General features: G+C 36.4%; 1 protein-coding gene across 3 annotated transcripts; it reads left to right on the top strand.

Moving 5' to 3' along the window:
* Nucleotides 1-11,530: 11,530 nt before the first annotated feature.
* Nucleotides 11,531-25,078, top strand: LOC110783618 (uncharacterized). 3 transcript variants are annotated; one of them, XM_056827628.1, is made up of 5 exons: nt 11,531-11,938; nt 20,300-20,521; nt 21,159-21,283; nt 21,553-21,947; nt 23,960-25,078. In XM_056827628.1, the coding sequence occupies exons 1-4, from the start codon at nt 11,732-11,734 to the stop codon at nt 21,920-21,922; spliced, it is 924 nt and encodes a 307-aa protein (XP_056683606.1). In that variant the 5' UTR covers nt 11,531-11,731; the 3' UTR covers nt 21,923-21,947; nt 23,960-25,078. The 3 variants fall into 3 exon arrangements, with proteins under 3 accessions (XP_056683606.1, XP_056683607.1, XP_021843661.2); XM_056827629.1 differs by having other exon boundaries at nt 11,533-11,938; nt 21,171-21,283; XM_021987969.2 differs by having other exon boundaries at nt 11,537-11,938; nt 21,171-21,283; nt 24,553-25,078.
* Nucleotides 25,079-26,621: the final 1,543 nt, after the last annotated feature.

Below are 26,621 nucleotides of genomic sequence, written 5' to 3'. Positions count from 1 at the left end.
TAGATTGTAAATTACATTCATGCCTCCATTTTGAGATGTAATTAGGGAAAAAGGTGATTTTATTGAATTTAGCAGCACCGTCAATGATGTTTTCTCGGCCTATACATATTACACGAGTCCGGATCCTCTAGAGTTTTAATAAAACTCTACAAGGTAGAGTTGTATCTAAACCATACATTTTAAAATCAATGGCTCATATTGATGAGAAAAAATAGGGGGAATTTTGGAAAGATATATAACATATAAACTATTGATTTTTCATTCAATGGTTGATATGCTCAAACTCTACCTTATAGAGTCATTTTAGAACTCTAAAGGATCCAAAATCATATTACACAGTCACATATTACTATATTATAACAGAGGTTAGCGGATGTCTTAAAAAATAAATCTTGAACATATACACATGATATTAATTTGTAATTATCAAGTTTCAAATCTATATTGCCATGATTTTATCCCAAATTTCAAACTCATACAAATATGTCTACATGTAACCATGTGGGCAGAGTAAACGCTCCCTCCACGCGGAAAAAAGCTATCAAAATCGACTTTGAAAAAGCTTACGATAGGCTCAAGTGGTCTTTCATCCGGGACACTTTATTACAAATGAACTTGCCTTCCCTGCTTATCAATGTTATCATGGAGTGCGTTACTACAGCTTCCCTCAAGGTTCTTTGGAATGGCAAACCCTCTACTAGCTTTACCCCAAGTCGAGGAGTTCGACAAGGTGACCCCCTCTCTCCGTATTTATTTGTTATGTGTATGGAAAGGTTGTACCAAACAATTAAGGAAGCTATAGTTTTGCATCGTTGGAAGCCAATCCGTGCAAGTCGAGACGGGCCTCTTCTCTCAAATCTATTTTTTGCTGACGATATTATTTTATTCGCGGAGGCAAGCGTTGACCAAGTCATGGTCATCCAAGATTGCCTTCACCGGTTTTGTCAAGCATCAGGGCAAAAAATTAGCCTATCCAAATCATGTATCTACTTCTCAAAGAATATGCAGGACTTGGAAAAAACTCAGATTAGCACGACCCTGGGTATGACTGAAACGACGGACCTCGGCATGTACCTAGGCATGCCGACCCTAACTAGCCGAGTGACCGTGCTACTTTTTCTCATCTCTGTGAGAAAATCGGTCGGAGATTGTCAGGTTGGAAATCAAAATACCTTTATTTGGCAGGAAGAATCACACTCGCCAATACCACTGTAGCCTCAATGGGGTTTATTCGATGCAAACGGCCAAAATTCTGAGAACTATATGTGATGATATGGACAGGAAAGTCCGTCGGTTCATCTGGGGAGGCAACGAGGACATTCGCACAGTCCATTTACTTTCTTGGGAAACTCTACAATGCCCCAAACATCAAGGTGGGATAGGTATTCGCTCTGCACGACAGGCTAATTCAACATTCTTGACCAAACTAGGATGGCGCATGCTAGTTGAACCGAAAGCCCTGTGGGCCCGTGTCCTCCGAGCCAAGTACTGCAAGGGCCGGTGTGATGTGGATATGTTTGAACCAAAGGTTGGAATGTCCAATGTTTGGAGTGGAATAACAGACAATGCGCGTGTTCTATGCGAGGGCATACGGATTGCAGTGGGTGATGGGGTGAAAACTCTCTTTTGGGATCACAAGTGGGCCACTTCTTCCCCACTGAGTGAACTAACCACACAGCAAGTTCCACCTGAACTGATGGGAACGAAAGTAGGGGAGATGTGGGAGGAAGGCGTTGGCTGGAAATGGGGTGTGTTTTCCCCATATTTGGAGCCTGACACGCTGAAGTTAATCCAGGCCCACGAACTGAAACTGAATGAAGATGTGGGTGATCTGATTTACTGGCAGAATGGGCCTAAAGGCAAGTTTACTATCCAATCTGCCTTGCCAGTAATTCGGAAAGAGAGCAATGAATTTGAAGAGGCCATATGGAAGCTAGTTTGGAAGGCCCCTACTCAACAACGAACCAGAGCATTTCTGTGGTTAGCTAGTCATGATCGTCTCCTTGGCAAGGCCAACCGCTACACTCGTCATCTCACAGATGATCCGAAGTGCTTCATTTGCAATGAGGAAGAGGAGTCAACCTTACATATGTTACGTAGTTGCCCGACAGCCAAAAGTGTGTGGCGCAAGGTGGGTGGATCAGCCAACTCTCCCTCGTTCTTTCAAGGAGATTTAAAACAGTGGATTGTGACGAATTTGGAGCTTGATGATGGAACTGAAGAAGGCAATTGGCCCATCCAATTTTGTACAACAGTATGGTGGATTTGGAGATGGCGGAATTGCTTTGTTTTTGGTAGAAGCAATGACATCCCTCTGGATATAGGAGGTTTTCTGAAAGTCCGAGTGGTTGAAACCAAAAGAAGTTTACTCAACCTGGATGAAACTCATCTGCCTGGACCTCGAAGGATGCAGGAAGTGTATATCTCCTGGCAGGCTCCACCAATTGGGTGGTACTCATTGAATACGGACGGTGCTGCGAAGGGCTGCCCTGGTCCTGCGGGGGGTGGACCAATCATAAGGGACCAACATGGCTCTTTTATATCAGCATTAATAGGCAACTTTGGTCATTGCACCTCCTTTCGCGCAGAGGTCACAACTCTCGTAAGTGGCCTTGACCTTGCTCGTGATTTGCAAATTAAGAAGCTGGTTATCCAACTTGACAACATGGCCTGTGTTCAAGCATTAAAAAGCTCAGCTCCAGGAAGTGGTGAATGCTCTCACCTTATGGATTACTGTCGTAGGGTGATTAACAAAGATGATTGGGAAGTTTGTGTCGTACATGTTTATCGTGTGAAGGAAATCGTGCCGCGGACTGGCTCGCCAACCATGGGGTGGCTCAAACTCTAAGAACTGTAATCTTAGAGGATATTCCATTAGCTCTTATTCGTATTTTAGATGAGGACATTCGAGGTGTGGCTCTACCACGTCTCATTCCTCCCTAAGTTAGCTTATTTCCTTTAGCTGTAGTAGTTGTTTTACTTTTCGTATTTTTCTTGTTTCTTGTTGTGTGAGGGGGTCGAAAAAGCACGAGGCTAATGCGTAACCTCGTCCCTCGTGGGTGTGACGCTTCTTTTTGTCAAATCAAGTGTAATTGGATTTCCTGTGAGTTTACACCCAATTGACTAGTAATATAGGAGTCGCCATTCAGTTTTTAACGACAATGAGAAAAACTGACAAAACCCGGTTATCGTGACAAAAAGGGAGTGCAATTATGTTTGACCACGACGGCCGTAGGTTCCCTTGTGATCCCTGGTGGTGGGGATCGCTCAACGTACACCCGCAGGGTAGAGATTGAGGGTTCGGGGGACTGTAACTACCGAGAGGAGTACTCGCTCTTCGATAACTCCAGAGGCAAGATATCCTTACTAGCTCAGCATAAATAATTGAAGGGACATGCGTTAACTATTAAACTAATCTGAGTCGATTTTAAGAATATGCAACATATAGTACTAGATCGAACGCGATTATCTGATTTAGATTTTTTTAAGGGACCTAGCATGATAATCCAATTTCCCAAAAATATCATATTTATTAGGCGTGATCGAACAATCAGATTTAGTTAGTTTAACAGTTCATAAAAGGGCGAGGAAAGCAATTAAATCATAGAAAAGGGACACATTACGACGCACCCTTGAGAGGTGCGTCACGGTTCTCAGAAAATTAACCACTTTGACTTTGCTATTTCTCCTTTTATTTAACGAATCTCAAATTATGGGACAGGATACGTTCTGTTCGATTTATGGATCGATTGCGACAGAACGCGTGATCGGTTTTGCAGCATGAGGCTTAGGCTTAGGGGTTTAAAGTCAATACTCAGAATAATAATTGTGTGTTGTTGTTTTTTTCACGTCGAACTTAGGGCCCTATTTATAGAAAAGAGTTCGTGGAAAGATAGAATTGTAGAACTCTAATCCACGAGGAATTAGGAAAAAACACGTCCCAGGTATTTTCAGCGCCCAGGGTTGGGCGTCAAAGATTTCGGCGCCCAGCTTTGGGAGTTGAAAATAGGATCCAGGCAATTTCAGCGCCCAGGGATGGGCGTTGAAATTGATGTTTGGGCCGTTTCTTTGTCAGATTCGGATTCCTAGAATCCGGAGTATTTGAGATTTAATTGAGTCTTATGGTGCGTATTAACCTTGTGACGGGATGCGTCTGGGCCCGTTACGAACTCTAGGCTCGTTAGGATTTTAATTAATACGTGACTCTTATTTTCGAATCATATTAGGAATAGGATTCTCTCATAATCTCTATCTCATTTAGGATTTATGTTGGAGTGCAACACCTAATTCTGACAGGTTTCTATCTTTTATGACTTGCCACTTTTAACAACTACCCATTACGGCAGTTACTATTTTTAGCAGGTTTCCATAAATAACAGGTTTCTATAAATAGCAGGTTTCGAGTGAAATGAAAAGGGGTGATCGAGATTCGTTATTTTATAGGAGATGCGTTGTCAAGTGGAGATTTACGTTCTCATCATCGAACCTTCCCTTTCGGGAATGGGGACAAAAGTAGGTGTCTACATGTTGGTTATTCCAATTCTATTGCATCAAAAAAAAAGTATACAAGAATCTCTTGTACACCACCACTAATTTGTTGACACATCATCAAACCCACTAAAAAATGTGAATGAAAGACTATAAATATGTCATTTCGACAAATAGAAAAATATGGTGTATAAGATGCCTTGTAGACTAGGTGTACATGTAGTAGAATCCCACTCCACGATATCGAGGATGAAGGAAACGCACTTGTAATAGGGGGCGTAAGAGTTAGGAATACGTAAGAAGAGTCAAAAGAGAAGGTAAAATCGATATACCGGAAAAGAGGAATCGAGTGAGAATGAGATCACCTTTATAGCCCAACCCCAACCCCAACCCCAACTGCTGCATGCGAAAGTCACGGACAATATCTAGCTCTCTACTTCTTAGGGGTTGAACTTGGAACTTGGATGTGTGTAAATGAACTCAAACTCGTCTAATTAAATAAACTCATAAAATCAATACAAATTCTTGTAAAATATGGGTTGACACTTAGACCCTGTTTAATTCACCTTATTTCAGGACCTTATAACTTATTTCAGATTTAATTAGATCAGACCAGATCAGGCCAAATCAGACCAGACCATATCAGATTATTATTATTATTATTATTATTATTATTATTATTATTATTATTATTATTATTATTATTATTATTATTATTATTATTATTATTATTATTATTATTATCAAATACTAACAAAGTTATTAATCTACAAATAATTAGTGGGAAGCCGAGATACAATCTGGGCCCCCACTCCTCTGACTATAGCAAAACCTATCCTGGTGAAAATATGAACAGCAGCACGAGCCCCAATGTCCTGAGTCCTAGAAAACTTCTGAATCCGCTTCAGCAACGCAACAACATCCTTATCCAGCTCCCCCAAAGAAGAGAAAGAGAACGGAAGAAATCCATAACCAATCGCCCTACAACGCGCTTCGTACTTGATCCGCTTACGAATAGCTGCATCAGTCACCACCCTGCCCGGAACAAAGCCAGACAACCCAGATTGCGTCATAGGAGAAGATCCCGTCAAGTCAACACACACATCACATCCCCGATCCATTATTATTATTATTATTATTATTATTATTATTATTATTATTATTATTATTATTATTATTATTATTATTGCTTTAATAAAAAAGATTGTTGTTGTCGGTGCAATTAAAACCTATTATTTAAGGCATAAAAAACATTAACGAAACATTAAATTTCATCATGTCCAAATTAAAACCATTAAGTCCAGATCAGAAACGATATGATCAGGTCATGTCCATATCAGAACTGATTTTTATAGATCATAACCATTATATATCCAGACCAGAACCGGTATGATCAGATAATATCCAGATCAATGATATGTACAGATCATGTCCAGATCATGTTCAAATCTGCAAAGATCTTGTCTACATTAGAGCCGATCCTTATAAATCATGTTCGATCCTTATAGAACCAATATGTTCAGATCATAATCGATTTGTAAAATCATGTCCAGATTATAACTGGTCTAGATATCGACACTGTACAGATTATGTTCAGATCAGAATTGATCTACAAAGATCATGTCCAGATCAGAACTGGTCTGTAAAGATCATGACCAGATCAGAACTGGTCTGTACAGATCATGTCCAGATCAGAACTGATATGTACAACCTTGTGCAATTCAGAACTGGTCTGTACAGATCATGTCCAGATCAGAACTAATATGTACAAATCATGTCCAGATTAGAACTAATATGTACAAATCATGTCCAGATCAGTATTGATCTGTATAGATCATGTCCAGATCAGAATTGATATACACATATCATGTCCAGATCAAAATCGATCTGTCCATATCAGAACCCATATGTGTAGATCAGAACCAATATATTCAGATCGATCTATCTATTTCATGTCTAAATCTGTACTGATTTGTCAAGATCATGTCCATATCAAAACTCATATGTCCAGATCATCTCCCGTTTGTCCAGATCATGTCCAAATTTGAATCGATCTATTTCGATTAAAACCGATCTGTCTAGATCATGTCCAAATCAGAACTTGTATGCACAGATCATGTCTAGGTCGAAACTGCTATGTATAGATCATGTTTGTATTGATCATGTCCATATCAGAACCGACCTGTCTAGATCATATCTAGATCAGAACCAAATTTGTACATATCATCCCCAAATTAGAACCGATCTGTACAAATCATATCCAGATCCAGAACTTATATGTCTAGATCATAAACGATCTATCTAGATCATGTTTAGGTCTATCTAAATAAGTAATAGTTAAATCATGAGTAAAGTAAAAAAAAAAACAATATTATAAATTTGTATAACATCTATTTTACACGTAAGTCGTTTAATATTAATAAATGTAGATTTGTGTTTAAACTTAATTCTGAAAAATCAGATCAAATCAGATCAGATCAGACCCGACCAGATCAGATCAGATAAGACCAGATCATATCAGATCAAACCAGATCAGATCAAACAAATAAGTTCAGATCAGATCAGAAAAAATAAGCTCAGATCAGAGCAGATTAGATCAGATCATGAGAAATAAGGTGAACTAAACAAGGCCTTACTCTCTCAGTATTTAAATATGAAATACATTTGGTCTGACACGTGTATTGAGAAAGAATATTTGAATGAAATAAATTAATAAGCAAGTGGGTTTGGGGATATTTTAATCAAGTAAAATAAGTGAGGACCATTAAATTTTGGAGGGATGTGGGATGAGGGGTTTATGAAATTAATTGTTTAACTAGCTCTTGAGCCCGTTCTAAGAACGGACAATTAGTTGTTGTTTACGTGTTTTAAAGTTCTACTAATTTTTTGAGGGTTTGTGATTTTAGGGGGAATATATAATTAGATAGAGATGAAATTTGAAGGTTGAAATAATATATAAAAATTAAATTAAATGGTGAATTAATATTGAGTGTTAAAGAAGTAGATGAAGTGTAAAAAATTGAATGAATATTATTAAATGGTAAATTGATGTTGAATGAAGAAGATGAAGTGAAAGATGCATTAAAATTGTAAAACATAGCAAACAACAAAATAAACAATTGAAATAACAAATAATGAGTGAAAGAAGAGGATGCCACATGTCATCTAAACATCTATGGGGTTGCTTTTTAAATACTAGGTATAGATGTGGTAGTGGGGTTGGAGTATTATTTAATTAGATGGTGGAATTGAAAAGTTACTAAAATTGACAAGTGTATCTCCTATTTAAATACGGTCGAAAATAGTAAGTACATCTCTTATTTAAATACGGTGGGAGTATTTAGCTGTTAGACCACACCATGTCAGACGTCACTCGCTTTTCACCCGCCTAACATACTACGTCATGTCTCTCATTGCACCATTTGAATTTTTACAGTGCCCAAGACATGACTTAAAAGTAAATACGAAGTATATGCTACATCAGTTCCTCAAAGTTTTTTGCAGTTACTATTTGCATAAACTCAAGTGAAACATTTAATCACTAGTAATATATTTAATTTCGTATGTAAAAAAGTTATAAAATAACGATACTCCCTCCGTACTTTAATACTCGCCTCGCTTTTCTTATAAAATCGTCCCTTAATACTCGCCTCGTTTCTATAAATAACATACTTTAACTAAGATTATTTCATTTCTCTCACTTACCATGGACCCAAATATATTCCAAATTCCTTAAAAATTTCAACTCACCTAAGAATATAGTTAGTGAAAAATATGTCAACTAAAAATTAAAAGCTAAAAAACAGAAATTGGATTTATCCATAATACCACGTCATTTTTATAACTATTGCATAAAAAGGTGAAGGTTGTTGGGTCAACTACTCAACTAACCTGCCCCTCGAAATGGTGTGCTTACATGTGAACTCATTAGCTTTTCATAATTATTGCTATATTTTTTAAGCTTATTTTATTTATTTACTTTAAAATAGTAAAGAAAAACTTTAATGGTTATCGGGTTTATAATTAGGTGTGCATGCAACATGTTGGAGTTTTAGGCTAGTTATCATCAATGTGACGATTATATTTTTTTTTAACTTTGAAAATGACATGTTTGAGAATGCATGGTTGAAGTTATGTTGTAGCATCATGCTACACTGTAAGTTTCACTACAAATAGTATAGTACTCCCTTGTTTTTTATGGCTAGACTTTAATTTTTACGTTATTAATGAACATGTTTGGCCATTAATATATCCAATATATTGTAAAGTTTTTTTTATAAGAATTTGTCACGATAATATATACGGAGTATATTATGTTAGTATTGTAATATTCTAGGATATACGGAATTACCGAAATAGCCTTCCTATGTAATATATATACAGTTGAGATTAATGAGAATGAGTGAGACATTATATTAATTTGACATGGTATCAGAGCCAAGGTTGAATAACCCTAATTTTGAAAATACATATTATTAGCAATCCAACAATATCTCAAACATATTTTGTTGATGATTGTAATTATGAGAATTTACAGTTAATGTTTGTAGGGTAAAAGTGCAACCATGGAAAAAAAACAAAGAGAGTACATAGGATGTGTCATTTTAGATGCGATGCACTTTGAAATGTGGTTGTAATCCTTGATATTTGAAGGACAAAAGACAAATTTCTCATCTTTTTTCTAGCTTTTGGTTTAATTTTTTTCGAAAATGATAAAGGTTGCTACTTGCGACTTTTGCCGTGTCACAATGATAACATAATATGTTGATGTGTCATAACGTAATTGCAAACTAAAATATTTAAAGTATATAACCTACATGTTACATAAAAGGTAGGAAAATTTTAATATTCTAATTTATTATAAATATAATAAATATTTGTTTCACTCTTTGTATCAACTACCTTATTTACATATTTTCATAGTAAAAATATTGCATTAATAGTAAAAATATTTTGATGACGCATGACCTACATGGCGCCTATATGTACCATTTAGAATCCGACACGTTGAATTGCGACAACTAAATGTTGTCTCATCTTGCGACCTTTATTATCACCGATTTTTCTTTGAGTAACAATAGTATGGAGAAAAATTGCCTATAGTAGTAGCTACAAACTATTGTTTTTGTACTTTGTAGGTTATAATTAAGTTGTTTACTACGAGTCATAGCTATTACAGAGGTTTTTATTTTATTTTATAAAAGCTTAATTCGCATAAATCAAACAAAAGTTACAGTTGACTCTAAAAACTTCACACAACAAACTAGGGAGTACTCCCTAATACAAGGCTACAAGCCACTAAAAGCAGGATGGGTAGCAGTTTGTTCGGTTGTCGACACCTGATTATTACCGTGACTTTGTTTACAAGTACCTGTTAGATCACTTTCATTTGTGAGCCTTTATTCGAGACTTAAAAATATTTCTTAAGTGTTTATTTCTATAATGTGATTCCTAGGATCTACGAAGTATTTTTTTTAAGATTCAAATGTCCACTGGCTAGATTCTCAAAAGTCCCCTTCGATCTCATTTAGTACTTCGTAGCCTTTTTTATAAACAAACAAATGAAACAAAGGAAATTTTGTGAAACACTAACTTAATGTTGGGACGTTTTGTGAATTATTACCTTATAAAAACTTTTTTATATTTTCCTACCTTATAAGTGTGATATGTTTGAGTAACACTACTTTGTAACAGAAAACGTTAAATCTCTCCGTTTGCGGCCCCTACCCCCAAATTTTTTATTTCATTTATCATTCCTCTTTCTCAGTCTCTGTTCTTTACTCCCATTTCTCAATGTTTATCCTCCCATTTCTCAATCTCATTCTCTTTCTCAATCTTTGTAGAAGAAGACCCACTCAAATACCCACTAAATCAGTTTTCTACAGCCAAGTTTATAGCAAAAGACAACGACTTTTCTGGTTTGTTGGAGGGTTTTAAATCAGAAGGTGGCAGACAGCATTATCAACACAATTTACCAGGATTAGCTAGAAAACTTGCACAAAGTTTGATTTGTCAATACTCTTCAGTTCAGCTTCCAGAAAGAAAACTGTTAAAAAACACTCTGACGTAAAATAATGCTAAACAGGGAAGAGCATGGAAATTTGAAAGTAGCTAAGCAAATTTGCACGAGTTACATTGCCCTTTTACTGGCTTCTTTGCTGTTTGTGGACCAAGGAAGTTCACATAGACATTTAAGTATTTAATCTAATGGTATGTGGCAACGAAATTCTTTCATAAAACAAAAACAATCTCAAGATTCTAAAAGCAAATCAGAGGTGCCCTTATGTCAACTTTAATAAGAAGAGGAAATCATATGACAGATGCGATTTTTATTCACTAGCTCTCAAATTTCAGGTTAAAACACATTATGTCACACAATCATATTTCAGGTTAAAACACATTCTGTCAGACGGAAGACAAGAACACTTCTAAGAACAAATTAAAGTAATCATTATAGTGCCCTCTAAAATCTTAACCAATGATAAAAAGGAGGAAAGTATGAGTGCACGACGTCTGAACAAAATATAGAGAAAAAGGGGAAGAAAAAGACATCAAATAGGTTCATCTCTTAGTCTCACATTATTCAGAATTTAGCTAATTCACGTGAAGAAACACAACAAAAGAAAACTGAATGTGCCATTTCGATGTCCTATCTATGTATCAGACATTGTAAAATTCATCAAGATGAAACCAGATTTATACCATAATATCCGGAAAAATGAAGAGAAGGAGATGCTATCAGCAACGAGTTTTCTGGTTTTAGTGGGTATTCGAGTGGGTTTTCTTCTACAAAGATTGAGAAAGAGAATGAGATTGAGAAATGGGAGGACAAACATTGAGAAAGAGGAGTAGAAAACAGAGACTGAGAAAGAGGAAAGAAAAATGAAATAAAGTCGTTGGGGTGGGGTCCACAAACAGAGAGATTTAACGTTTTTCTGTTACAAGACATTGTTACTCAAACATATCAAACTTATAAGGTAGGAAAATATAAAAAATGTTTTTATAAGGTAGTAATTCACAAAACGTCCAAACATTAAGTATTTCACAAAATTTTGTTGATATTGATAGTCATGTGTTCATATGGACACGAACCTGTTGAGATTTAGAATTAATCTGGATTATAAGGAGTCGAGAACTAATGTAATCAAGAACGGAGAGGGAGTATGAATTTGGAATCACCTTTCAAAGTTAGACAAACATAAAAATTATTTAACGGCAATCAAAGCTCGCTAAAACCGTGGAAATGATAAGAAATCCCGCAAAAATGGATGAAATAACGACAATCGGAGTGGTGGGCGCCGGCCAAATGGGTGCCGGAATCGCACAGCTCGCCGCCGTGAATGGCCTCAACGTTTGGCTTTTGGATTCGGACCCCAATTCTCTTACTAGGGCTACCAAAACTATCGCCAATTCTCTCCAACGTCTTGCTTCCAAAGGCCAACTTTCCCAGGTACTTTACCTAATTCAAAGGTTTTATTTTTTGCATGTGTTGAAATTGACTAATTCAATCTTGATTTTACTGTGTTTTTGCCCAGTTTGATTTGCGGTAGCATTACTTTGCTAAAATTGATTGATAGGATTTGTATGTAATTTTATGACTGGCAATCTCATTTAACCGAAACTGGAATTGCGGAGAAAGTAGTTTTGCATTACTTGGGGGATGCAAAAATTGATCTGATGAATGAAATTGCGTGTTGAGTATGGTTTTGTGGCAGAAAGTTATGGAATTGGGTATTCAGCATGACGTAGGAAATGATAGAAATTGGGACCTGTAATGTATTGGGACGTCCTAAAAATAGAAATCGGCCTATTGGGGTGAGAGGGGGCTAGTTAATATTTAATATTGTGAGAAACAAAGAGCTGTGATGAATTCTGTTCAATTGCCATTCAAAAGGATAGAAAATTGGGGGGATGGGGGTGGGAGGGTAGTGAAGTGTAGGTGAACTTCTTGTGTGACCAAGTGTAGCTCATCAAAATTTAACGAGGTGGGAAGTGGGATTAGTTAGTTAGTATTTACAAAGTTATAATGGCTGTTAGAAAACCCCACTATGTCAGCCTAGTGCGATAGCGTCTTGGCTGTTGTTCCTTGGTTACTTGCTTGTTCATTCGTGTGGACATCACTTGCTAGGAATTTTCGGAACAAGGAAACTACCTGAGTTGGTTCTGACCCAACACAACATATATTTTAGATGTTATAATAAGCACGGGGGTTTACAATGGCAATGAGTTAGAAGGAAGAGGGAAACCTAGTTGCTTAATTGGCGATTACTTAGGGTTTCAGCTGGGGAATTTATGTGGCTTAAAGATGTATCATATGTATAGGGGTAGGTACCTTAGTATCAAATATTTAGCCTCTCTCACTGGATTCCATCTGGTCATTCCCAACAGTGATATGGATGTGTGGAAGGCTTTCCTTTTGTTTTGTATGTAAGGTTCCCTGTTCTGAAGATTTTGTATTTCAAATCTTTTAGCTAATCTGTGTCTTGAGTAAAAGAGAGAAGAGACCTGGATTATTGATGTCTTTCTTTTTGTACTATGAAAAATGTCATTTAGATAAACACTGTGTAGGTATGACAGTATTGGATGTATTGCTTCCTGAATTATAGGCGCACCTGGTAAAATAAATATTTATAGATAGGGATTAATTAAGCACTCTGATATTAGTTTTGAGAAATCACTGCGTTTTTATTGGCTATTGCCATCATTTGAAGAGTGGGTGGTGACTAGTGACTGGCGAATGACCTGATTTGAAGAAGTTACCAATGGCCAGACACCTTGGACTCTTGGAGTATTGTTCTTGAGTACCTCTCAAGGTTTTAAAGGTTCACTTGGAGCAGTATATGTCTTTTGTTCCTGTGACGCTCAGGTGTTTTCACAACTCATATGTTGTTAATTTGTGGTCAATCAACTTCACTTGTATAACTTGAGGGTTTTCTCTCAACTATGCTTCATTCATTGTCAAGCCAGCTATGTAATTTTATCTGTTCTGATAATATAATTCTAGATTAGTCCAAAGGTTCAAATACAATGATTCAAGGTGGTGTAAGCCTTGCAGAGTTCCTCAACAGTATCAAGTTTGGGAGCTTGGATTTGGTAAAGATCTGAACAAATTTGTTTGTCACCGGTTGCGTGCCATCAGAAAAGAATTTATTAAGTGACACTTAGTAACTTGTCCTGTATGCTTTCTTCTATTCACTTAACTATTGGGTAGTCGAACGCTCAATTGTCAGAAGACATTGGCTTCCTTTTCTTTTGGAAATTCCCTTTCGAATCGATTTAGGATGTCACCTTGTTAGTTAAGCTTGACATACTCACCAAGGTCAGGGATTTTACCTTGAATAGTTTGAGGCTGTCACATTGTATGCTTACCTGGACGGCCCTGCTATTTTAGTTTCAAGACCTGCTAGTTTGGCCCACATAGAAATATTTATGTCAGTAAAGATTTTGGCTCAAGCCAATTATCAACTTGGCAAATACTGTTTAAGGGCAACATACCCAAGGCAATGTGATCTAGGGGTTCTCTTCTATTCTTATTTTCCTGATTACTTGGAGGGAGGTTCTGTTCGTGGGTTCCCTCTAATAATCGCATTTTACACGAATGGAAAATTTGACATAAATTACCTTTAAAAGTCTGCTTATGTGATAAACTGCCTTTTTTTTCTAGCTTTTTCTGTTTTATTTTAAAATTCATTTTGATGCTTGCAGCGAATGACTTACTTTGAACCGTGATGGTCTGACCTTGTCCCTCAATTTTATTTTATTTTTGGTTCTTTTATTAAAATTATTTAATAAATAATAGTGGGGGTAAATGAAAGATACGGGAAACTTCAGGGGTTTGAACGTAATCCAAAACCTAAGGTGTCCAAAATGAGAATACACTATAAGTAAAGGTCCTGGTTGAAGTTACTCATTATAATAAGAAAATACAAATTCTTATTTAAAGGTGGTGTACAATAAATATTGCCAGAGTAAAATTTAAGGTAAAATGTTTTAAAGTTAATTGTAAAAGTTATCTATTTATCAGTGATAAATTTTTCCGATTTAGTAACAATTATCCCTTCAAAATCACTAATAATGTATAAAAGTAACTATGTAACTATTTAAAATGTTCATTCATCAAAAAATATTCAAGAAAGTGCATTAATCAAATTGGAAAGGGTGATAATGAGTCTAGCCTTCTCATTAGCTTCGCGTGTTTGAATTACTCAAAGTTCAGCCCAAGTGAGCTAACTAAGGCTCGAGTTGGCTGGAAACCTTAACGAGCAGTCCGGCTCAAAAAGTTCTTCAGTACGCTCAAGTTTATAAATTTGACAAAGCAAATGAGTCGTGACAATATAGATTTCACAATATATGTATGAGGATTTCAAAGTATCAGCAAAATATTCGAAAAAGGAATGTTGTGATGAGAAACGATATCTTCTTGGTTTGAGCTTGTTACTTGAGGCCCAGTGGCATTAATGAGTGGAGGCGTGGAGCTGTGGCTGAATTTTTCAGAGGCGAACAAGCTCGACCTCCAGTATGGGTTGTTGCAAGTTGACTAAGCTACCTTGATTTTGAATCTGGCTGGAGTGTGTTATCACTTGGAATGCCGGACCTCCAAACGAAAATAATTAGGAAAGCACCATTCGCCACAGACCAAAAAGTACTAGAATAACTCCGCGGTGTCATCTCGTGACCGTATGTGCTTCTAATTTGTATTCCTTTGCAGTTTTGTTATTCTACGCCACCTCTTATTCCTATGCTCATTGCTTGTCTCTAACTCAATTCTAATTTACCATCTTTCTTTCCTAATGCTGTTTTCTTATTCTGTGTTAGTCTTGTAAGAGGCTTTGTGCTAAATTGTGCAAAAAATGTGGAGATAGAATTGGAGAGAAAAAATTAAAGAACAAAAATGTGTTATATTTATATTTTCTCTTACGACATATATATATACTACATCAATTACTTAAAGAAATAAAGGTAGAGAGAGATTTTCTCTCTACACCTCTTTTAAATGATAAATAATTTAACACTAATAATAGAGTTTGAATTAAATAGTAAATTAATATGAACCTATGCTTATTAAATGAGAGGAGAGGCCATTATTTTAACACTCCTCCTTGAAACTCTTCTCTCTCATCCCAAGCATGTTTCTTAGTATCTCGAATCTACCCTTTGGAAGGGGTTTGGTGAAAATGTCTGCAACTTGATCATCTCCCTTGCAATGAACAAGTTTAACTTCACCTTCATTCTCTACTTCTCTTATGAAGTGATACTTCACTTTTATATGCTTGGTTTTTCGATGAAAAACTGGATTTTTAGCAATGGCTATTGCTGACTTATTATCACAATGAATGATAGTAGCTCCTCCTTGAAATTCACCAGAGGTCCGACATAATTTTTCTTAGCCATATTGCTTGATTCACAGCTGCACAAGCTGCAATATATTCTGCTTCAGCTGTAGATTGGGCAATTGTGTCTTATTTCTGAGATAACCACGAAAACACACCATTTCCTAGAGTAAATGTGTAACCTGAGGTGCTTCTCATATCATCTTGAGAACCTGCCCAATCACTGTCGGTATAACCAACTACTCTTGGATTGTTAGAGGTCTGAAATTGAATGCCATAGCCTGTGGTTCCCTTCACGTATCTTAAGAGTTTTTTAGCAGCTCCTAAGTGAAGTTGGCTTGGATTCTGCATAAATCTAGAGAGGAAACTTGCAGCAAACATAATATCAGGTCTAGTTGCAGTAAGATAGAGTAAGCTTCCAATTATGCTTCTGTAGATTCTCTCATCTGCCTTCTTATGCCCATCATCCTTGGACAACTTCTCATTAACTTGAAGTGGAGTTGTCACAGGATTGCAATTCTCCAACATGAATTTCTTTAGCAGACCTTCTGCATATTTCTTCTGGCAAATGAAAATTCCTTCTGAACTTTGATTAACTTCCATACCGAGGAAATAACTCAGAAGTCCTAGATCAGTCATCTCATCTCAAATTCTTGCATCATTTTCTTCTTGAAATTTATAATCAATTCCTGATTATTGCCTGTGATGATTAGATCATCCACATATAAGGAAAGGATAATAATTTCCCCATTCTTATGTTTCTTAACATAAAGGGTATGCTCACTTATGCTTTTTTCGAATCCTTCCTGAGTGAAATAATCATCAATTCTGCTGTAAGAGCCTGCTTTAGACCATATAAGGCCTTTTTGAGCTTCAAGACTTTGTCAAATTGTCCGTTCACTTCGAATCCAAGTGGTTGTTGAACATATATCTCCTCATTCAAATAGCCATTGAGGAATGCTGATTTGACATCCATTTGATGTACCTTCCATCCCTTTGAGGCAGCTAGGGCTAAAACGGCTCGAATAGTGTCATGTCTTGAAACAGGCGCAAATGTCTCATTGTAATCGATGCCGAATTGTTGAGAATAACCCTTGACAACAAGTCTTGCTTTATACTTTAATATAGTGTCATCAGGATTGTATTTGATCTTGTAAATCCACTTGACTCCAATGGCTTTCTTATGAGGAGGTTTCTCAACTAGTTCCCAAGTTCCATTTTTTTCAATCATTCGAATTTCTTCTTTCATGGCCGCCCTCCATTCTGAAAATTGAACAGCTTCATTTATAATGAGTGGGCTCAATGATTGCTACATGACAAGATTCTGAATCCTCAATATCATTAATCTCGGGAAATCTTTCATACAACTCTGTGATGGACTTCTTTCCTCTAGGACCAGTGGCATTCATATTATCTGGTGTAATCTGAGAAGAGGGTGGTGCTCGAGGTGAACTTAATGGTGTATGAGGTAAATCAACTTCGCTTTCATTTTGTAAGGAAGTTGTTCCTATTATTGGAATATTTATGTGTCTTTTTTCTTCTTTCTCCAATTCCACAATGCATCCTCGTCAAAAGTAACATCTCGACTTATGACAACTTTCTCATTTTCTAGATTGAGAATTCTGTAACCTTTTGATTGAGAACTATAACCAATAAATATTCCTTTCTTAGCTTTAGCATCTAGCTTGCTCCTTTTCTGATCTTGAACGTGAAAATAACATATGCTCCCGAACACACGGAAATGTTTTATTGATGGCTTATACCCATACCAAGCTTCTAGAGGTGTCATGCTTTTTCACAGCCTTGGTCATTCCTCGATTTTGTATATAAACCGAGGTGTATACTGCTTCTGCCCATAACTTCTTTGGAAGTCCTTTCTCTTCAAGCAAACATCTAGCCATTTCCATTACAGTCCTATTTTTCCTTTCAAAAACACCATTTTGTTGGGGTGTATATGTAACTGTAAGTTGATGCTCAACTCCTTCATCTTGACAAAATTTATCAAAATTTTTAGAGGTATACTCCGTGCCATTATCGCTTCTTATGGATTTTAGCGAATATCCACTTTGATTCTCCACAAGATTTTTCCATTTAAGGAAAATAGAGAAGACTTGTGACTTTTCTCTCATAAAGTATACCCACGTCATTCTCGTCAAATCATCTATAAAAAGAATAAAATACTTACTTCCATCCATTGAAAGGGTCTTCATAGGGCCACAAACATCTGTGTGCACAAGTTCTAATTTTCTGGTCGCTCTCCATGCTCCATTCTTAGGAAATGGAAATTTGTGCATCTTCCCAAGCTGACATGTTCCACAAAGATCTTTACACTCATGTAGTATTGGAATATCTTTGACAAACTGGTTTTTGGATAACACACAGAGAGATTCAGTATTGCTATGACCTAACCTTCGATGCCATAACCAATATGTCTCATTGCTTTCAGCTTTGTAAGCATAATATGATGAATATAACCATTTCACGGGGAAACTCTTGCTTGTCAGTGGGACTTTTGCAATCTCCTTATCGGAAGGATCAAGAATCTTGCAAGTGTTACCGACAAAGTGCACGGAATATCCATTCTTCATCATCTGAGGAACAGTGAGTAGGTTCTTGTCTAATTTGGGAACATATAAAATATCTTTAATTAATCTTCTTCCTTTAGTAGTTTCTATGGCAATAGTACCTTTACCGTCTGATTGGACAATTGCTCCATTACTCATCCTAATAGGGATTCGTATTGAATTATCTAGACTGATGAAGCAAGATGAATTCTTTGTCATATGATTACTACATCCACTATCAACCAACCACACATCATCATTAAGGGTTTGTGTTGCGTGGTATGCACAGAATAGATGATCTTCATCATCACACTCAGAAATTTGGGCTTGAGCTTGTTTTGGCTTCTTTCTGCAATCCTTCTCGATATGCCCAAACATCTTACAAAAGTTGCATTGAGGTTTTCCTTTCCATCTACAATCTTTCTCCAGATGGTTAGTTCTCTTGCAAATCCTACATGGAGGGTATTTTCCTTTAATCCCTCCTCCAGAATTGTTAGAACTATATTTTCCCTCAAATTTTTTGCTATGTCCTTTTTGGTTTGCTTGAAAAGCTTTTTCGGATGAACTATGATCCGATCTACTTTAATCCCTTTGTTCTTGTGCTTTAAATAAACCAATCATTTCCAATGCACTCAATGTTGATAAATCTTTTGTACTTTGGATAACACTAACAGGAGTGTCATACTTCTTCGTTACGGTACTGAGCATTTTGGAAACAATTCTTTCCTCTCTAACATCTTCTCCATATATCTTCATTTGATTGACAATGCCTGTAACTCGTGAAAAATATTGATTAATATTTTCATCATTAGACATTACCAAGTTTTCGAACTCTGCTCTCAAGGTTTGAAGTTTTATGCCTCTAACTTGGGCACTTCCTTGAAATTCGGTGTTAAACGTATCCCAAGCCTCTTTTGCCGTTTTAGCGGTGACTATTCTGGGAAATATAGCATCAGTCATAGCATTTTGCAGAATTTGCAATGCATTTTGATCCTTGATGATTTCCTCCTTAGAAGGTTCACCACCGCTTGCGGAAGTTTATGAGGTTGTGGGAGCACTTTTTGTCGGGCCATTCTCTACAATGTCCCTAAGATCTCTTGACTTAAGTATTGTTTTCATTTTTACAACCCAAAAGTCATAGTTTTCACCATTGAAAATAGGGACGAATTGATGATTAATACTTTGAGTTGCCATGCGGAAGCTGGTGGAAAATGTTGCTCAAAGTTTTTTTTTTTTTTAATTTATTTAAATGGAGGATCAATGGCTCTGGTACCAATTGTTAGCCTTGTAAGAGGCTTTGTGCTAAATTGTGCAAAAAATGTGGAGATAGAATTGGAGAGAAAAAATTAAAGAACAAAAATGTGTTATATTTATATTCTCTCTTACGACATATATATATACTACATCAATTACTTAAAGAAATAAAGGTAGAGAGAGATTTTCTCTCTACACCTCTTTTAAATGATAGATAATTTAACACTAATAATAGAGTTTGAATTATATAGTAAATTAATATGAACCTGTGCTTATTAAATGAGAGGAGAGGCCATTATTTTAACATTCTGCAATAAAACAAATCAAATCAAGTTGTCACACTTTTACAGAAATGTTGTCTGTAGGTCTTTAGAGTAAATGAGTGATCTCTTTACAGATTCACACTAGTTGGGGATAAGGTTGTGTTTCTTAGACTCTGTTCGTAGCAGTATTGGTACTTGTTTGTGGTAGTTCTTCTGGCACCATAATTTTTTAACTGGCTTTTTTTTTAGTTGTGTTCTGTAGAAATTGTGCAAGACTTATGGGTCTGTTGACAAGTTAGGTTTGTGTTCTCTATAGAGCGCACCAGGTTTGCTGACCCATGATTTATTATGCTTGTTTATTGTAGTCAAAACTCAACTCATTTTCATTGTCTCATGGTAGGCTGTCATCAGTGATGCGCTGAAACGCCTACACTGTACCACGAGTTTGAAGGATTTTCATTCTGCAGATATTGTAATTGAAGCAATTGCTGAATCAGAAGTGGCTAAGAAGAATCTATTTGTTGAGCTGGACAAGACAACCAAATCTTCTGCCATCTTAGCATCTAACACTAGTTCCATCTCTATCACGCGGCTTGCTTCTGTAACAAGTCGACCATCCCAGGTCTGCATTAGTATTATATTTCATGTTTGACATTGGTTAAAAGCTTTTAACTCCACAAAATAGAAAGAGAAAAAATTCCAAGGTGGGGCAAGTTTGTATAGTTTGACAATTTAGTGGAGTTGACTTGCGCATCATTTGGCATTTTACATAAAAGTTACTAAGACTTTGCATTTGTAGAGAATGGAAGCTTGTGTTATAATAAAGTAAGTGAAATCGATGGCTTGGTGCTGCATAATTTTCATTGTTAATTACCACATTTTTTATTCTTTCCAGTATTCCATCATCACATTGACAATGCATTTCTTGGTCATGTTTCTCTATCGAATTCTATGACTGCTTTACAGACTATTTGACATACTGATAAATAAGTTCTTTTCAAACTCCACTTCTTCATCTCATTCAAGATGTTTTGTTCTATCTTGCACTCTTTGCTCCTTTTTTTTTTTTTTTTTTTTTTTTCCCATCTATATGTGTAAAACTAGGATTTTCTCAAATTTGACTTCAAATAAGTGTACTACTGTGCTTCATTTCTTTCTCAATTTATATGTTGAATGTCTATCCTTTTCGATTATTGGAGTTGAATATAGTTTGTTTATAATTGATCATTTTGAAGATTTTGTTATATTAAGAGTTACAGAAACATTTGCAGGTCATTGGAATGCATTTCATGAATCCTCCTCCTATAATGAAATTGGTTGAGATTATAAGGGGTGCAGACACATCAGATGAAACTTTCAGTGCAACTAAAACTTTGGCAGAGAGGTGACTTAGTTAAAGACCTTTAAAGTGTGCCGAGTCTTTATTTCCCTTAATTATTTATTTTCACATGTACTATCACTCTTTTTTCTATTTCTTCTTGTGCATATTTGTCATCTGATAACTGCTGTTCTGTCGATCCATGAGTAATGGACTACGATTCACCAAAAATGTTCATCTTTATTTTCCTGTGTCTTTCCTTGATTTAATTTAATTAATTTATTTATAATTTAAATGCTGTTGACTAATCATCTCATGCATTATTGATTTCTCAGGTTTGGTAAAACAGTGGTATGCTCTAAGGATTATTCAGGATTCATTGTAAACAGAATCTTAATGCCAATGATAAATGAAGCATTTTTCACTTTATATACTGGAGTGGCAACCAAGGAAGACATTGATGCAGGAATGAAACTTGGGACAAACCAGCCAATGGGTCCACTGGAGCTTGCAGATTTTATTGGCTTGGATGTTTGTTTGTCAATTCTTAAAGTCCTTCACGGAGGACTTGGAGACGTTAAGTATGCCCCTTGCCCTCTTCTTGCTCAATATGTTGATGCTGGTCGTCTTGGCAGAAAATCTGGTGTTGGGGTATACGACTACCGTGATGCACCAAAATCTACCAAGCATGCAGCAAGACTTTGATTTGTCACTGTTATCAGCTAATAAGGTAAGCAACATAGCTCTTTGTATCTAGAACTACGAACAGTAGACACATAAGGGTATAAGATGTCATGATCACCGTAAAACAAAATATTTCCTGGTATCACTAAGAACACACATAAGGGATTGCAAATGTTATATTATCTAGAATATCTACTGAAATTCTGTGTATTACCGTCGTTTTGGTTGCTTGCTTTCCCTTGCCGATGTCAGTTGTAGTCAATCTGTGAGGAAACTGTTTATGCTAAACCTCATGCTGATGCATTTCTGAGTATGTGAATTGTTAGTGCCTTGTAACATAACTACCCGTGAAGTAAAAATCTATGTAATAGGCAAAGTTCTAGAGACACTGATGCATGGTCATGACAAAGTATCCTAACAAAGAAGCCCATAGGATAAGCTTCCTTAACCAATTAAGATACTGGAATGTGCTGGGCCAATGTAGATGCAGATTAAAAGCATCTAGAAACAGGGAGACCCACTACAGCACTATTTTTTTGCTTTCTGCAAAAGGCCTGTTGGGTTTTACCCTTTTTTGTAAAATAATTTTCCATGTTCGGAGCGAATACATTAGGCAAAAGACAATTAATATTTTGATAAGTAGGACAAATTTTGATAAATCAAGATAAAATTCATTTTGGGTCACTGAAGTATAAGATGATCGTCCCATTGTCATCCCGTTATCGCTTTTGGGTTAATTGGAAACAACCTCTCTGCGATTGCAGAGGTAAGGTTGCGTACGTCCGACCCCCCCTTACCCCGCTTCTTGCGGGAGTCTCTTTGAGGCAATGGGGTAATGATAATGATGAAGATAAAATTCATTTTGAAGAAGAGAGATTTCAGAAAACACAATTCATTCACATTATACTAATATTTTGTGAGTAAATCTAGTGGAATACAAGCATGAGTCCAGCTATATAATTGGTAAATTGGATCTCCGATTCCACCTTTTTCATGATGTATTATCTGATGTTAAATGAAAGATTTTATTTTTAAAATCCCTCCCCCCCCCCTTAATAATATATTAAGACATAAAGTCGGATAAGATTCTTTTTTTCTAAAGTGGGAGCAATGTTTTCAAACAGTTAATTACTACCTCCGTTCCTTAATGTTCTTTACGCTTTGGAATGTGTCCAAAGTATGAAAACTTTGACCGTGAATTCTCACTGTTATATACATCAAAATTTTATCATGTAAGATCTTGTTAGATTGGCCTCGTCGTGTATTTTCAAAATATCAAATTTTTATAATTTTTTCACATACGAAAATGGATATATAAGTGGTTAAATATTGCATTGGAGTCCGTGCAAATAGTAAGCGTAAAGAACATTAAGGAACGGAGGTAGTATAAGCTAATGCTTATAAAGTTTGGAGACGGAAAAGTGTCGGAGATTGAAGCTTGAGAAGCTTTTACTTTTCTTTTCTGTTAATTTTTATTGTGACTCTTGTGACATTCAGACGGATAACCTGAATCTTGCTTACCATTGGCAAAATGCAATTGCCAAAGAATGTTACCGTGTGTATCCTAAAAAAATCCTATACACTAATTCTTTTGTAAATCTGAAACCTTACAAGCAAATCAATCTCAACCAATCAGAATAGTTGAATATTCTTTTGGAGTATATTTCAACAATTATTGAAACCCTTTCCTCTTTTTTCGAGGTTGAAATGGGTTTTACAATGGTGCAGTGCAACTTTTGTAAATTTTCTGGTGCCAACAAACTAGTAGTGGAGAGAATATTGTGTGATTTGCAATATGCCAATAGTACATTTGTCTCTTTCTTGGTGCATAAAGTAGAGTTGTATATAGATTTACCTAAGGAAACCAATTGTCATGCATAGCCATCATGTTCATCACATGCAAACTTGGGCACACACAGTCTTAAATATACCCTACCAGATATGTTAATCTAGCCTTCTGCATCAAGGCAAAATGATCATACTGTAAGAAATAAATGATAATGCTCTCTGTATTCTGACGTAATCCTATCTGAAACCTTTTTTGTTCACTTATTTCAGAAAATAAGCTAGAACTTCATGTGGATATCTTATGGAAAAATAAAGGACCTTGTTTTTGAGGTGCACTGTTACAATGGTCAATTGAAAAGAGTTTCTCTATTATTTTCGGGTTTGGCTGCATCATCTTACGCCTCCTACCCTGTCATGGGTGGGAGTTCCTTTAGAAAAATTGAGATTAAGTTGATGTTAATACTGTGCTTAAAGTTGTGTTACTATAATTGCAAAAGCCTAAAAGTCTATTTGGTACTGCTTGCCAGCCTTAGCCGACTTGACTCTGTTGGTTAGTGACAACCTTTAGCCCCACAACTCTACCCCACTTAAGAGCTGGAATTATTGATTAATGGATGGCCTTCTTTTTATGTGGGGCCTGATACTGAATGGGATCCAATGGGCAAAGCAATTTGATTAAGGGGAAAAGCTGGAGTAGAATAGAAGATAGTTTCTGAAACAACAGAATAAAAAGTTGGTACTTTTTCCTGGCAGAAAAGAATCAGATTTGAGGAGAGAGATTTTAGTTATCTGTTGGGAAGAGACATAACATAATGAAATTCTTATTCCAGTGTCCTTGCTGTTCATGTTTCTGTTTCATGAAGCCCCAGAAAGGGAAGCCGAAGGAAAATACGGAGAAGCCGAAGGAGAAGACAGAAAAGCCGAAAGAAAAGAAAAGCGGTAGTGCTGAAGTTGCACCTGCAGCTGCAGCAGCACCTCCAGCAGCAGTGGCACCAGCAGCACCAGCAGCAGAGTAGAATGATTGTTAATTGTAATTCCAACTAATAATCAGTTGGCTATAAATATTTGAGATTAAGGCAATGTGCAAGTGATTTGATGTTCCTTTTTACTCTGGGACTCTCCATTAATCTGAAATGCAGGTACGAATTGCTACTAGTATATGTTCAAACTTCAAATAATGTATTCTCCGCCCAACCCTTTCCCTATATAATTGGATCGTCTCATCTGGAATGTTTTTTCTGTGAATTTGAATTTGAGATTTTCGGCTTTCAGATTTTACTGCAAGGATGTGATTAGGCATAGTACACATCTGATGGCTATAATTCTTAAATGTATACTGGTTGAGTTACATTAGGTTGTGTCTATTAGTACAAAGTTACTAGTTTTTCACTTTTTTGCACTATTGGTTTGTTTCAAATTTCAAGATAAGGTAAAAAAAGAAAAACTTTCAAGATAAGGTAGCTATATGGATTTCCTTCTGTCTGTTTAGGATATGTTATAGAAGAAGTGTTGGGGGAACGGGGTTCCATGCTTTTGCCCCGATCCCAAAGGAGTGGAGTAAGCTGTGACTGTGAGGGGCACGATCTAGCTGCCCAGAACCTGAGGGGTGTGGGTGTAAAAGTTAGTTGGCCAACCATCAAGACATTTCATAAAGGATAAACATGGCGATATTGATTATGTGACTCCAAGGTGAGGTTGCAAATATATTTTCAAAAGAGTCAGAACTCAGAAGCTATGTTAACGAGTTCTACTCCCTTTGCCCCTAAAAGATTATTCCGTTGTAATTTTCTGGGTTAAGTTCTGAAAACTTTAACCTTGGATTTCATTAGACTATAAGAAATAATATAGTCATGTGGGGTCTTGTTGGATTCGTTTCAATTGAATATCAACTTTTTATACTCCCTCCGTCGCAGATTAGTTGTTACACTTTTCTTTTTCGCCCGTCCCAAATTAGTTGTTACACTTTTAAATTAGGAATGACCCCATAATTATTATATTGTCTCTCTTTTCTCACTAATTTTTTTTTGTCCCCATACCCTCTCTCATTCAATTAAAAAAATATCCCACTAACTCCTATCACATCTACTTTTTCAATAAAATAACCAAACAAGCACTTATTACCTAAAACTTTGTGCAAAGGTAAATGTAACAACTAATCTGGGACGGAGAGAGTAATATTTATGCTTGTAAAATTAGAGATATTTACGTTTTAAGTCGTGGCTTTGAGATGTGAATGGGGAAATGTTTTAAGGTCGGGAAAGTAGTCAATAAGTGAAAAATAAAATGGTACGTTAGCTGCCGGTTGCATACGGAGCCAACGTAGGTCATTGTCTCTCTTGAGGGTTGATGGTCCAACTTCAGTTTGGTCTTGGTTTAGGCCAAGGCCCAAGGGTTCTACCTTTGGATACAAATTAGCCCAATATTAGTAGAGGTTAAAGGTGTCGAAAAGTAACGCGGACTTGAGAAACATGCATGAGCCTTTATTGGCTCGGAACTTATCCATGCCCGAAGAATTGTTGGGCCTAAGTGAGATTCGAAGGTGAAGCTGCAAGCCTGAATCGACAGTGATCGTTAACGGTGTCAATCCATTTGACCAGACCCGACCCGACAACTTTCTAAACTCGAATTGACACCTGACTTGATGGGAATCCAAAAGATGTCAATGGAGGCGGATGGATACAGATGTAGTTCCCTCTATTCCTGTCCCATCACCCATGGAAGCTACACAATTTACCCCCATCCCCGCCTACATATTCATTCTCGCATGGGCATCCATCCCCATCTCTTTCCCACCATATCCATCTAATTTTTCTCATTTAGAAAACACCTGACAATACATATAATGAAAAATTAACTTTTAAAAGAAATTACAACTAAAGATCTCTATTATATAAGTGGAGAGGGGAGGGGCATTTCAGTAACACCACTTTTG

The sequence above is a fragment of the Spinacia oleracea genome, chromosome 4 (genome assembly GCF_020520425.1).
Source record: "Spinacia oleracea cultivar Varoflay chromosome 4, BTI_SOV_V1, whole genome shotgun sequence".
In the NCBI taxonomy this organism is placed as follows: domain Eukaryota; kingdom Viridiplantae; phylum Streptophyta; class Magnoliopsida; order Caryophyllales; family Amaranthaceae; genus Spinacia; species Spinacia oleracea.
The sequence above is the reverse complement of the archived record's forward strand: the minus strand, read 5'-3'. Positions and strand labels throughout refer to the sequence as shown.

Excerpts from the sequence above, each read along its gene's own strand:
- LOC110783618 (XM_056827628.1), top strand. The coding sequence starts at position 11,732 with ATGATAAGAAATCCCGCAAAAATGGATGAAATAACGACAATCGGAGTG. Across the intron at positions 11,939-20,299 it reads CCAAAGGCCAACTTTCCCAG|GCTGTCATCAGTGATGCGCT; the intron begins GTACTTTACCTA and ends GTCTCATGGTAG. Across the intron at positions 20,522-21,158 it reads TAACAAGTCGACCATCCCAG|AAACATTTGCAGGTCATTGG; the intron begins GTCTGCATTAGT and ends TAAGAGTTACAG.